This window comes from Natator depressus, chromosome 1 (assembly GCF_965152275.1).
Source record: "Natator depressus isolate rNatDep1 chromosome 1, rNatDep2.hap1, whole genome shotgun sequence".
NCBI lineage: Eukaryota > Metazoa > Chordata > Testudines > Cheloniidae > Natator > Natator depressus.
Window position 1 is genome coordinate 118,545,636 of NC_134234.1, and position 13,443 is coordinate 118,559,078.

Consider the following 13,443-nt stretch of genomic DNA (forward strand, 5'->3'; position numbering starts at 1 on the left):
CAGTAACATGAACTGTAGTTGTCTGTTTGAGACAATACAAGCGATTCAAAAACCCAGCCCATCTCAATCTTTCATAGCTGTGTTAGTCTTCTAATACCACGAGGATTTTTAAAAACACAGTAAAAATGTAATGTCACTAATGAAAACAGATGTAACTGAACACACACAAGTTTGCTACGAAGGAACCATTTTATTTCATTTATTACAGCTATCCTTTTCACTAGGAATAGTATCTAACTCAATTAAATTGAAATCAGATTACTTAATGAACTTACTACTCAACAATAAGGATGCCGAATCTGGCTCTTTAGTTGTAGATCAGAAATTAGACTGAAAAACATCCATCAACTCTCAATTACTGGATTCAAGATATAAACTTAAGTAGTCAGACATTTATTGTCCAATGACAAAGAGGGCTGATTAATTCCAATAAGTAATTCTTATGCAAAACATTTAACCTGGAGCTAAGGTTGTAAATACCTATGTATTGTTTTAGGAGGGACAGAAGGACATTGACCATTGAGAATATGTATCTTTAGAAAATTACAGCAAACATCAAAAAGCCTCAAAATCCAAAATTAAGATGACATTCAAAGAAATCAAAAGCATTACAATGTCTGGAAATGTACAGTTATGGTCACTCAGACATTAACACTACCCCCATCCAGGGCCAGCCTTCCTCTGTGTGCATGCAATGTGCCTTGTATGTATGATAGATAAGAAATTTGTACAAGGACTTCAAAGTAGCTATATATCCACGGACTGCAGATTAACAAGTGCTCTGGCAAAAGCTCTCTTAATATATACATTTAAGTAAAAATAAAAAGCCTATACTGTATTGGATAATTACAGTAACATACATCGCATCATGTACTCCTGGCTTTACCATGTAGTTATTAAATGATAAAAATATAAGTAAACACATGTACTGAATCCTGGATGTTTGAGTTGACACAGCATACCACTCACTCAAATAAAAGATATTATTCAACATTGTATGGCCAAATTTTCAAGCAAGATCTCAGCTGAGAATGGTACAACTTTGTGCCTGCTATTCATGTTTTTTCCATGCAATTCAGTTCAGTCATAAAAATGGAAATCCAGTTTGAAAAATCAGACCAGTAATGAGATATACCATATTTATACATTTCTCTTAAAAAGCCAAGATCTAAAATTCAAACTTATATGGGGTATTCAAAGAATGTATGGGCTATTTTCAAAGGATAAACAAATTACTGAATATATAAACATACAGCATATACATCTGCTGTGATATAAATAGAACTGTGATTTAAAAAAAAAAAAAAAAACCACAAGGTAGTTTTAAGTTGACCCAAAGCCATCTGCAAATTTACCAAATAATTTTGGCCAAAACTTTTTCGACACTTTGATACCATTTACAAAATGACATGAAGAGGAGATGGTGGTGCCTCCTTATAACTTTTAGCCCAGTGGTTTGATCGTTCACGTGGGACATGGAATAATTGGTGTTAACTAATGAATGACACAATTAATAGGCATTTGGCTAGGGGAAAAGTGAGACTGATTCTCTAGCCTGGTGGCTAAGGCACTCACCCAGGAGGTGGGAGACCCAAATTCAAGTCCCTACTCCAATGACTATTTATAAAAACCAGAACACATTCAACATGAGAGACAGAGAGATCTGCCCCAGAATATCCTATAGCCCTGTTGCTAGGGCATGCTCCTGAGAAATGGGAGACCCAAATTCAAACCCTTCTTCACATCAGGAGAGGGTGAACTACATCCCAGGTGAATGCACTAGGCTAACTGCCAGCCTAATTTTGTGAGTATAGTCCTTTAAAAATGCCTAAAACAAAATGTTTTGGATCAAATTAAACATTCATTCAGCCCAAAACAGGGGCTTTTGTTTGGCTGGTTTTTTCCTGCAATTTTTATGTTCAGTTTGACTCCAGATTTTTTTTCACGACTTTTTGGACCCACCAGCAAATCCAGACACCAGTTATTCGTCCAGCTCTAATATATCCATCATTCTATCACTCTGAAGGCAAATTTTCCATTAAGACTATATACTTACAAAAAACAAAAAACAACAAACATTTACACGATGAAGTCATGAGAACACAGTAATCTTGTATCCAGATCCAATACAGGAAATGTAGGTCTAGAATAGGTTTAAGGAGACAAACTGATATTTGATTTTCTGGATTGCCACCAGACACTAACAGAGCAAATTTTAACAATTCCATACCAACATTAGCTTTCTAATTATTAAGAAAAAATATTGCAATCTTTTGGCAAAATCTGCCTACACCCAACCGTGATTTAGATGTCAAGTATTTTATGTCATGGGAGGCATGTGTCAGCTTATGAACAAAGTAAATGTTCCTCGTTTCTTTAACACATTACTTCCCTGAGTTATAGTCAGGGCCGGATTTACACCTTATGGACCCCTAGGCACAGCATTTTCAACGCCCCTGCTGCCTCCAGCTGATCTTCATTTTGCAGACAGTTTTAGAAAGATAAGGCGTCCCTAGAACGCCAACACCCTTAGGCACGTGGAATATAAAGAAAAGCCTGGTTATAGTCTACCTTGTTCTGATGTTCCAAGATGAATTTTATGCTGAACTCTCACACGTCTTATTCTTCTGAATGCTAGTATTTACACAGACGTGCTTTATGAAAACATTTATTGATAAAGAAATTCTCTGAATTTCTATCTTTCCCTTTTGAACTATTAACTGACTTTGGACAAGATTTCAAACCTGTGTGCCTCAAGGTTAAATTCCCAATCCCTATTTAGGCACTTAAATAGAAGTGGTTTAATTTTTAGTAACTCAAGCTTCCACTCAAGCCAAATGGCAGGTCACTTCTCTTTGTGTATATAAAGATGCCTTAGCTTTAGGCAGCCAGTTTTGAAGTGACTGGCCTATATTTTTGAAGCCAAGCAAGCTTTTTGTTTTAACTGATATAAAAAAGAGCTCAAACATTTTCTCCACTAATGATACAGTCCTACTACAATTTTAACAAATCTATCATAATAGCAGACCATTGTCTTCTGCCTAAATTTATAATCGCAGCAAAGCATTTCAACTTTCTACAGCAGGTAAATATATTTAACATTTGTATTTTTAAAAAGTGAAGAAAACATTTAACGAACCAGTGACACATATGCTCCCATTACAACTTTTAACTGAGAAATTTCCGTATTCGGTTAAAAAGCCCACATCATTTGGCACTAATTCTATACAACTGCACATGTCCTTTGCATATCAAACTTGAACAGTTTTGGCAGTGTTTCAGATCTATATTAACTGGACTTGTTTCCAAGTGACAGTTCTAGAAGGACAGATTTATGTAAAAACCAACTGAACCATAATGAAGAGCAAACTTACTAGAACGAACATTTAAGACATAAGTTTTAAGGCTAAAACACTGATATTTTATATTTATATTCATATTTTTACGACAAATATAGATATTCAGTACTTCTGAAACAAAAAATTTGGAAGTTCACATAACTCATTTAATTTCCTTCAGATGTGCATACAGAAAATCATTTTAAAGGCGAGATTTTTCTACAAAGTAAAGGAGTAGAAGCAATTAACATTATGATAAAAAGCTGCACAAAAATTAAAAATAAACTTCAACTGTTAAAAGAATGCTGTGTATTCACTACAAATCAAAACTTCTTCAGGAATTCCCCCATACATTTACTTTATTCTTATTCAGTAACTAAGACCATATAATCAAACCTGTGTCATAGAAAAAAAGTTATCTAGATGAGCAGTCTTTAAACTTACTGAATTTAGAAGTTCTTGTACTGCATTATTTATATGAATGATATTCAATCAAATTTTGTGGTTATAGCAGAGATGTGACTAACATGGCACTTTTGTACTGGACAGTTTTGCTTAAACATCATAATAAGCAAATAACTACAGTTAGTTTTCTGACCATGACCACATACTGACATTTAAAAATCAAGAAAGTTCCCAAACCAAAGTACTGAAATATAGACAAACCTAAGATGGTTGATTAGCTTCTCTTACAAGTTCTTTTTGTAACAATGTGTTAATATAAATGTGGCACATTAGCTGTAGTCTGTTGTTCACTGCGCTGACAAAGGCCATAGAATAAAATATAGAATATCACGGTTGGAAGAGACTTCAGGAGGTCATCTAGTCCAATCCCCTGCTCAAAGCAGGACCGATCCCCAACTAAATCATCCCAGCCAGGGCTTTGTCAAGCCTGACCTTAAAAACCTCTAAGGAAGGAGAGTCCACCACCTCCCTAGGTAACCCATTCCAGTGCTTTACTGCCCTCCAAGTGAAAAAGTTTTTCCTAATATCCAACCTGAACCTCCCCCACTGCAACTTGAGACCATTACTCCTTGTTCTGCAATCTGCTAGCACTGAGAACAGTCTAGATCCATCCTCTGTCAGGTAGTTGAAAGCAGATATCAAATCCCCCCTCATTCTTCTCTTCTGCAGACTAAATAATCCCAGTTCCCTCAGCCTCTCCTATAAGTCATGTACTCCAGCCCCCTAATTATTTTTGTTGCCCTCCACTGGACTCTTTCCAATTTTTCCACATCCTTCTTGTAGTGTGGAGCCCAAAACTGGACACAGTACTCCAGATGAGGCCTCACCAATGTCGAATAGAAGGGAATCATCACATACCTCATCTGCTGACAATGCTCCTACTTACACTGTCCAAAATGCTGTTAGCCTTGTTGGCAACAAGGGTACACTGTTGACTCTCATCCAGCTTCTCGTCCACTGTAACCCCTAGGTCCTTTTCTGCAGAACTGCTGCCTAGCCACTCGGTCCCTAGTCTGTAGCGGTCCATGGGATTCTTCGTCCTAAGTGCAGGACTCTGCACTTGTCCTTGTTGAACCTCATCAGATTTCTTTTGGCCCAATCCTCTAATTTGTCTAGGGCCCTCTATATCCTATCCCTACCCTCCAGCATATCTACCACTCCTCCCAGTTTAGTGTCATCTGCAAACTTGCTGAGGGTGCAATCCACACCATCCTCCAGATTAAATGAAGTTATTGAACAAAACCAGGCCCAGGACCAACCCTTGGGGCACTCTGCTTGATACCAGCTGCCAACTAGACATGGAGCCATTGATCACTACCTGTTGAACCCAATGATCTAGCCAGCTTTCTATCCACCTTATAGTCCATTCATTCAGCCCATACTTCTTTAACTTGCATTAATACTTGTAAAATAAAGCACTTTCATATAGCTTTAATATTTAACGACTTATTTACTATAAAAGGGAGAAAGATACTTCCATGTGCATAGGGTATTCCTGGGCAACCACTTTGACAAAATATATACATGACTCCCTTTCCCTCCATAGGTTAACAAATAACTCAGGATCAGCATAATATTCCAGCTTGGACAGGCAAAAACTTCCACTATTTTCCCGATACTCCTCTACATCCCCCACATTGTGCCATTACTCTTTCCTACAAATAGGAAGTAATCCAGCTAGCTTCACTGTAGCATGCAATGAAAGCAGACTCTGCTTAAAACAAACTATTCCTCCACATCTTAGACCAACTGTACAAAACAAGTCAAGAGCCTAGTTTTAGCTAGGAGTCAAAGATGGTCGATATCCCATGGTGACGAGTATAGCTAGGCCAGCTGCAATAATACATATACATTTAAAGTTCTGCCCATCAAGTATGTGTGTTGTTTAGGTTAGTTTTTGTATTGGTCTAACTAGGACAGAAATTAAAAGCTTCCCAACTTACTGTTCATGGAAATCCAGCATCGGTGGTTCAAACCGGATAGGTCTGCAATTCCCCCGATACAGAGATACACTGTGGGGGAAAAAAAATAAGGCTCTAACAGAAGTAGCAACAACAAATACATTTTCTCTCCACACATCTCAATTCCTCCTTTCCTATCAAGTAATTTCTGGAGGCTAGTACTGTTATAATTACTTTAGATGAAGGAAGAATTTAACAAATTTGTCCAACCAGTGACGTTCATATTGCATTTACTCAAGTTGTTACTGTGCAGTGCTTCAGTGCATACATTTATGAATAAACTCACTGGATGATTTTAAGCGAATGGATCTGAAAATTATTTTGAATGCAGTCTATCAAATGAAGAGACAAACAGGATTATGTTATGCTAAGACTATACATTTTAAATGGTTTAGGCTAACATTTTAATTTTTCCCTCCACAATTATATCCATTCCAATATAAACAAAATACCAAGACGAAACATTAGGGAAATACATCAATGTCCACATCAATGTCCAAGCACATATGTCCATTAGGACATATGACAATATTTCATGCACATATGATTGGTCTCTTACAGACCCAAATCCACATGTTACAAAGAGGAACAAGAAGGAAGAGTAATTAATTTCAAATTGAAATTGAACTTGGCTTGCTGACCCCAGAATATTTTACTTCACTTTGAATGAAACAGATGTGATTGAATTGGAACTGCTCTGTAATTTATGAATACTGTATGCTAACCTGGTCATTGCTTTAGCGTACAACTACATTGGTTTAGTTTAAAAGGGAGTTGTAAGAAAAACAAGCAGGAAGGGGGAAAATGGCTCAAAATAAGCCACTTCTCAGCAAAACAGGAAAAGGCCTGGGTACCAGAAAATCAAGGGAACTGTGGCAGGTTTTAAAGAAAGAATCCTCTCAAGGGAAGAGGGGAGTTGTCCCGAGGAGCTACACAGAGACGGACAGTTTCTGGGGGTGTCTGAAGAAGTTAGCACTGACTAGATAACTAATGGAATGCTAAAGCATATTATACTCTTCAGCCACTAGGTGGCATCGTGTATAACAGAGTAGAACCTCAACGTTACAAACACCTTGAGAATGGAGGTATTCGTAACTCTGAAATGTTCGTAACTAAACAAAACATTACATTGGGGTAATGTAACACAGGGCCTGGTCTATGAGTGGGAAAATTTTGGATTTGTATCCCAAGATAGGTAAAGGCCCCCGACACCTGAGGGAGCGCCATTAGAGAGACCAGAAAAGGGACAGTAGTGCAACTAGCCCTGTAATTGTGACAATGGGATTTGAAAAGAAATTGTGCACTTAATGAGAACTTAAGTCTCATTGTACTTCGAAGAAAAGCGAAATATTGATCAAATTTAAGGGCATATGTCCACATTCCAACCACAGTGTAGTTGGGGAACCAATTACAAAATTAAAATACCAGACAGAATCTTAACTGTATTTTAGAACCAGATTAAAGCCTTGGCCATGACCAGTCCAGTAATATGTTTGCAAAGCCAATGAAGTCTTAGCAATATGAACCCTCAGCAAAGATCTAACAGCTGAGTGCTGAAGTGAGAAGTGGGGAGTGGCCATGTCAGAAAATTAGCAAGGCTCTACTGTGTAACTAAGCCACTTGCAGGTGGTCATGACTGACAGAGTGGTTGCGCATATTCATAGTTGATTTAGAAGTCAGCCATTAAGAAGTTACAGAGATGCCATAATGCAGATTTTTAAGTTTTATTCTAATCCACACAATATAGTTTCAAAACATAGTGACCACCTTTCTCAAATAAACTCTCTCAATGCAAATTGCTCAACATTGCAATATAAAACCTTCTTTGGACCCATATACTTCTCTCAATTTACTGCTTCCGCTCCAACTGTGCTATTTTAAAACAGTATAACAAATTTGCTCCAAAGGAGACAAGCTTGGGCCTTTCTGCTATGAAGACAGTTATTAGTACTGGCTGCAAATACTCTCCTACATGGATTTTAAAATAGTTTTGAATTGTAATCTAAAGCAATCTTTTTGGTATAATATGGTTTGGAACTAGTGGCGCTCTTAGGGATAACTCAATACCTTGTCAGGAGGCCATGTCTGGGGGCAGGGCCGGAACAGAACGTTTCTCCACGCCCCCTTAGTTTGGGGACCTCTGGGTTACAGTTTGCTCACTTTTTGACTGTTTTCTTCACAACCATAATGGCTAGAGACTTTTAAATAAAAAGAAAATTCTGGAGAACAAGATAGTAGCAACAGGGTCACATTCTGTGATACTCTACCTAATTTGAGCCCTAGCCCTCTATGCTGTTAGAGGAGCTTTAGACATTTTAAAATAATTTCCTTTTGCCAATGATCTTTTCTGAATCCTAATTTCCCCCATGTGTGTACTCTAAGGCATCTGAATTCAGAGCCTATTCTTCTTCAGTTCCAGAAGGGTATAAACAAACAGGAATTAATGGAGAAAATTCATAGAAGAGTAACAAAGGTGACTAGGACCCTAAAGGGACAGATTTATGAAGAAAGAAATTAATACAGTTTGGTTAAACAAAGAAAAGTGAAAACGGCATATAATGGTCTACATTTGTAGGGTTAAACTCCAATGGTTTACCTCAGTATCTTAAACTATAACTAAGAATAATTAAATGAAAAGAGTACCAGGAAAAACATCTTAACAGTAAAGTCCATGACTGTGGTATAGTCTTTCAATAGAAGGAGTTGAAGTACTATTTCTTGTACAGTGTTTATAACTAGACTGAAGAGGAGTCTAAGAAAATATACAACAGGGATCAAATTCTACATTGGCATGAAGAATGCACTACATGTCCCAGTAGATTTTCTCCCTCTCTAATTTTTTAGATGAAATAGGCTCTGAGACTGTCTGAAGCTACTTATCTACCCACCCAAATCATTTCTTATGCAATGATAAGAGCCTTAAAGAAGCCAGCTGTTTAAGTGTTTCATTAGAACTATACAGACATCAGATTTACGCTAGAGTTTGCTCACCAAAATGAGGCATTTATGACTAGGGGATCCATTTCAACTAAGGTAATATGAAAGTTGAACTCAAAAGAAAGAGTGGCTTAGCGCAGGGGTCTCAAACTTGCAGCCCGCGAACCTCCCCAGTGTGGCCCACGGGGCTCCAGCAGTTTTGGAGGCTGGGTCTCTCCCTTGGCCCCATCTGCTGCCCCCGGGTGCCCCCCCACAGGTGATTTAAAATGGCCTGGAGCCCCGGCAGCACAACAGAGCTGAGCAGCATCTGCCTGCTCGCTCCATCTGTCTGCTGGCCCCTCCCTGTGGCCCCTGAGCCAAGTGCCCCTGCGGCCAAGCATGGCTGTGCTTCCATGTGCTGCTCCTGCCCCAAGTGCCCCTGCGGCCAATGGGAAGCGGTGGGGGCAGTGCCTGGGGTGGCAGCACACAGAGGCCCCCCAGCCCGCCCTGCCTTGGAGCCCCAGGTAAGAGCCGCACCCCCCCAGCCCGCTCTCAGAGCCTGCACCCCCACCCGTGCCCCAGCCAAACCCTGCACCCCAATCCCCTATCCCAGACCTCCTCCCCCACCCAAACTCCCTCACAGAGCCTTAGGCAGGTGGGGGGCAGAGTTTTGGGGGGCGGGTTCTGGGCGGCATGAGTGACATTCTTGGCCTGCTGGGAGGATTTGAACACTGGCACTGGCCCTAAGGTAAATTGAGTTTGAGACCCCTGCTTCAGAGATTCATTTAAAAGGAAATGTGACTGACCTCTGCAGATATTCACAATTCTCACAGGGTTAACAGATATTAGCAAGGCCATCTTGCAAGGCAAGTATTTTAATACCCATAGTTTAAGTTGTTGAATAGTAGAGTTTTCTGAGAACCTTCTAAAAAATGTCAGGATCAAAGAGTGCTTTTTTCACCCCTCACAATTCTTGACTTTCCTACAGCTGTTAAGAATATCAGAACTAAGAAGCAGACATTTATCCTGGGACATGCCACATTATTGTAGAATGTGACTTTTTCAGATTGCTATATTCTTGAACCCTGGCCCCCTGCCTGCATGGAAAAAACATTTCAAGGCTTCTGACAGTGGGAACAAGGATCACACTGTGGTTATACAGTCCCCCAAAAGAGACTAAAAATGGCACTGAGGTTCCATGTTTACTTCTCTCAGTGCCTTCAACAGCAAGTCAATTCAGAAGTATTTTTTTTAATTGCCAGCCCTGCAAGCAATTTGAGGTCTAAAACACAGAAGTCAAGCTATTATTTTGGCTTGGGAGTGAACATTAATATAGATGCTGCAGCTGACACACAGTTAACTCTGTTGATGGTACAAACCAAAAAGTAATTCAGCTAATTCTTCTTCCGCTTCTCAGCTCTGAAGTGTTTGCAGGAATAAAAGGTAGTAGGAGTTATTAGTCACTGAAGCAAACCTATGACTCTCATACATGCAGAAAAACAATTTGTTCAGAAGGTGCAGTTTCTATGTAGCCAATAGACCAGTGGTGCCCAAATTTTTTCTGTCAGACCCACTTTACCAGTAGTGGAATCTGTCCACAGGCCTCTGCCAGTATTGCACAGTTGGCTCAGCAGAGGAGCTTGGGTGAAGGTGGAAGGTAATTATCACCACTGAAATTTGACCAGGACCTTTTCATGGGGTATTCCAGTGCATCTGTTATGGTGTTTGGACCCTATAAAACTGGGAGCTGGAGGAGGACCATCTACCTTACTCAGATGAGATTGCTACCTACTGAGTCACTAATGTCTTTCTGCAGTACCTACATATATTCCTTGAAAGTCTCCAATTAAGTTCTGTCCCAGCCTTGTGAGATCTAATAAACATACAGCCCAAGGCAGGATGGCTACAGGCCAATTTAAACACAATAGGCAAGTACCCAAACTTTTCTAAACCAGGTAAATCTCTCCATCTTCCTTATTTTTAACTTGACACTTGTTATTTTTTTAAATATGAAAATGTAGAACTGGGCATCTTGAAAGATTATTCATGCTAATCAGACTCTCCACTGAACAGGCAACATTAGCAGCTGCTATGCATGCATACTGCCATGTAAGGATCTGCTGGAACAGAAATTTGAGATATTTTACGTTGATTTGATTACATGCTAACACTTCTGAATTGCACCAAATGCAATATTTTGGCAACAATTTATTAATAATCATGCTTCAGTGGCATCTAGAACACTATCACATAAAAAACCCACAAAGACCTCAACAAGAAAGTCTACTTTTGACTCAGTAATAAAATGAAATTTATAAACCAATGTCAACCATATTGGGCTGTTTTTGAAAACCTAATATACTAGAACATGAGACAAACGCAAAAATTTCTTGCTTACATTTACAATAAATTCTACTGTAATCATGCTTAAGGGATTTAACAAAAAACAGTTTACCACACTACTGAAATGATCAATTAAGTTTGGTTCTGCTTAGGAGACAGATATACAACTGAGTCCTATCATCAGGGATATTCAGCTGTATACAAGAAACTTCTCCAAGCAGACTAATTTGGGCATATAGATGCAAGGTGCAGTTTCAGTCACTGTGATAATTTAGTACTTGTGGCACCTTAGAGACTAACCAATTTATTTGAGCATAAGCTTTCGTGAGCTACAGCTCACTTCATCGGATGCATACTGTGGAAAGTGTAGAAGATCTTTTTATACACACAAAGCATGAAAAAATACCTCCCCCCACCCCACTCTGCTGCTGGTAATAGCTTATCTAAAGTGACCACTCTCCTTACAATGTGTATGATAATCAAGGTGGGCCATTTCCAGCACAAATCCAGGGTTTAACAAGAACGTCGGGGGGGGGGGGGGGGGGAGATAAGCTATTACCAGCAGGAGAGTGGGGTGGGGGGAGGTATTTTTTCATGCTTTGTGTGTATAAAAAGATCTTCTACACTTTCCACAGTATGCATCCGATGAAGTCAGCTGTAGCTCACGAAAGCTTATGCTCAAATAAATTGGTCAGTCTCTAAGGTGCCACAAGTACTCCTTTTCTTTTTGCGAATACAGACTAACACGGCTGTTACTCTGAAACCTGTGATAATTTAGAGAATCTGCCTATGTAAACTATATGAATTCAGACTGATGTTTTGAAACTGCTGTATCATTTCATGCCTCAGTGTATGTCGTATCAGCTATGTTCTGTCAGACCTGCATCACCCATTTCCCAGACCAGGCACAATGGAAAATCATTACCCTTAACTATACTCTCACTACTAAACAACAGGTATGCTAAAGAGGGTTGCTTGAACTGGGAAACCAGTTCAATCAAGTTTGACTGCGGGGCTGGTGCTTGGAGAGTGGAGAAATCTCCGAACAGGAAAACAAAAACCCGAAGTGTTGATGCTAGCCTTTAAAAATCACACAGACTGAGCAGATCAGGGGAAAAAGAGAGACACAGGAAGCTTGGCTAGGAAAGAGGATCAGAGAGGCATGCTTTCACAGCAGAGAGGTCTTGTTTAACTGAGTGACCAGCTAAGGAAGAAGAAAGGAAGCCAGGTGCAAAGGACAGGGAGGGAGAGACTATGTGCAGACAGTGGGATCCTGGACTCCACTGGGGACACTGACTTAAACCCAAAAAAATCTCAAGAGTGCTGAGGAAACTGAGGTGGGGAAGTGCAAGTAGGTGTTCTGTTTTTCCTGTATCTGTGTATTTCTTCAGTACAGATGAGGATTTTAAGCATAAAACTTCTTAGTAGAATTTCATATTTTACACAGACTTTCTACTAACTACTGGAAAACTAAAGGAACAAGTAGAGAACATCCATGTTAGCAATTTAAGAACTCACTTTCTTCTCATTTTAAAGAATGAGTAAAATGTAAAATACATCTGATTTAAATATTTTCAGTGTTGATTAAAATTGATTTAAAAAAGTCATTTTTATTCCACTCTGATCTGATAGGACAAACAGCGCCCAAATTTTTGGTACTTATATTTCACTGATCTACTTTTGATGCATGCAGGGAAGTGACAGATGGGAGAAATACTTGAATTTATGCAGTTTCTTACAGAATATAAGTGCCTAAATGCGACAATACATTCACAAATGCTGCAATACATCAATAAGATTTTTTTCTTCTACTGATTTCAAAGCACAGGTAGAAGTAGTTACAAAAATGTGTGTCCTTTTAGAGGTGACTACACACGAGAACAACTTTAGTTATACACTGATGGTTTGCTTAGTCTCACAGAGCAGGCAAATAGTCCACAAGTAGTTTACTATAGGCATTAGATAATAATCAGCTGGTCTAACTGGCTAGATACCAGTTTTTCAGTTCTTGCATTTCTGCCTGTAAAGTTAGGGATTCTATTTGCAAGGGCATATTGAGGACATTTAACTTCACTTTTAATTAAAAACAAGCTGGTGAGCACTAATTAGCAATGTTTTAACATACTAGAATTCATTTTCCAATCTTATTGTAATTGGCGGACACTGCTAAAGAAATGGCTAGCTTCTAATTATATTTGTATATGGAGTGCCAGCAATATTCTCATGCATTATACAAAAACAATTACATAATCCCTGCCCCAAGGAGTTTACAGTCTAGTTCAGACAATATACTAGGTAACGCTACAAGCTTCAGTTTGCACAAAAGTCTTGCAGGGTTACCATTATAAGGTCTCGCAGAAGGAATGTAGAGATTTGAAGGAGAAGATGATTATCTGGAACATGAGAGAGGAACTGTTCCA

At 39.1% G+C, this 13,443-nt stretch overlaps 1 protein-coding gene across 1 annotated transcript in view; it reads right to left on the reverse strand.

Moving 5' to 3' along the window:
* The window catches only part of TMEM131 (transmembrane protein 131), a 180,455-nt gene that overhangs the window by 84,294 nt on the left and 82,718 nt on the right, over positions 1–13,443 (reverse strand). The window contains exon 4 of the mRNA XM_074965351.1: positions 5,747–5,815. Within this exon, the coding sequence (XP_074821452.1) occupies positions 5,747–5,815 (69 nt within the window). The remainder of the gene's footprint in view (positions 1–5,746; positions 5,816–13,443) is intronic.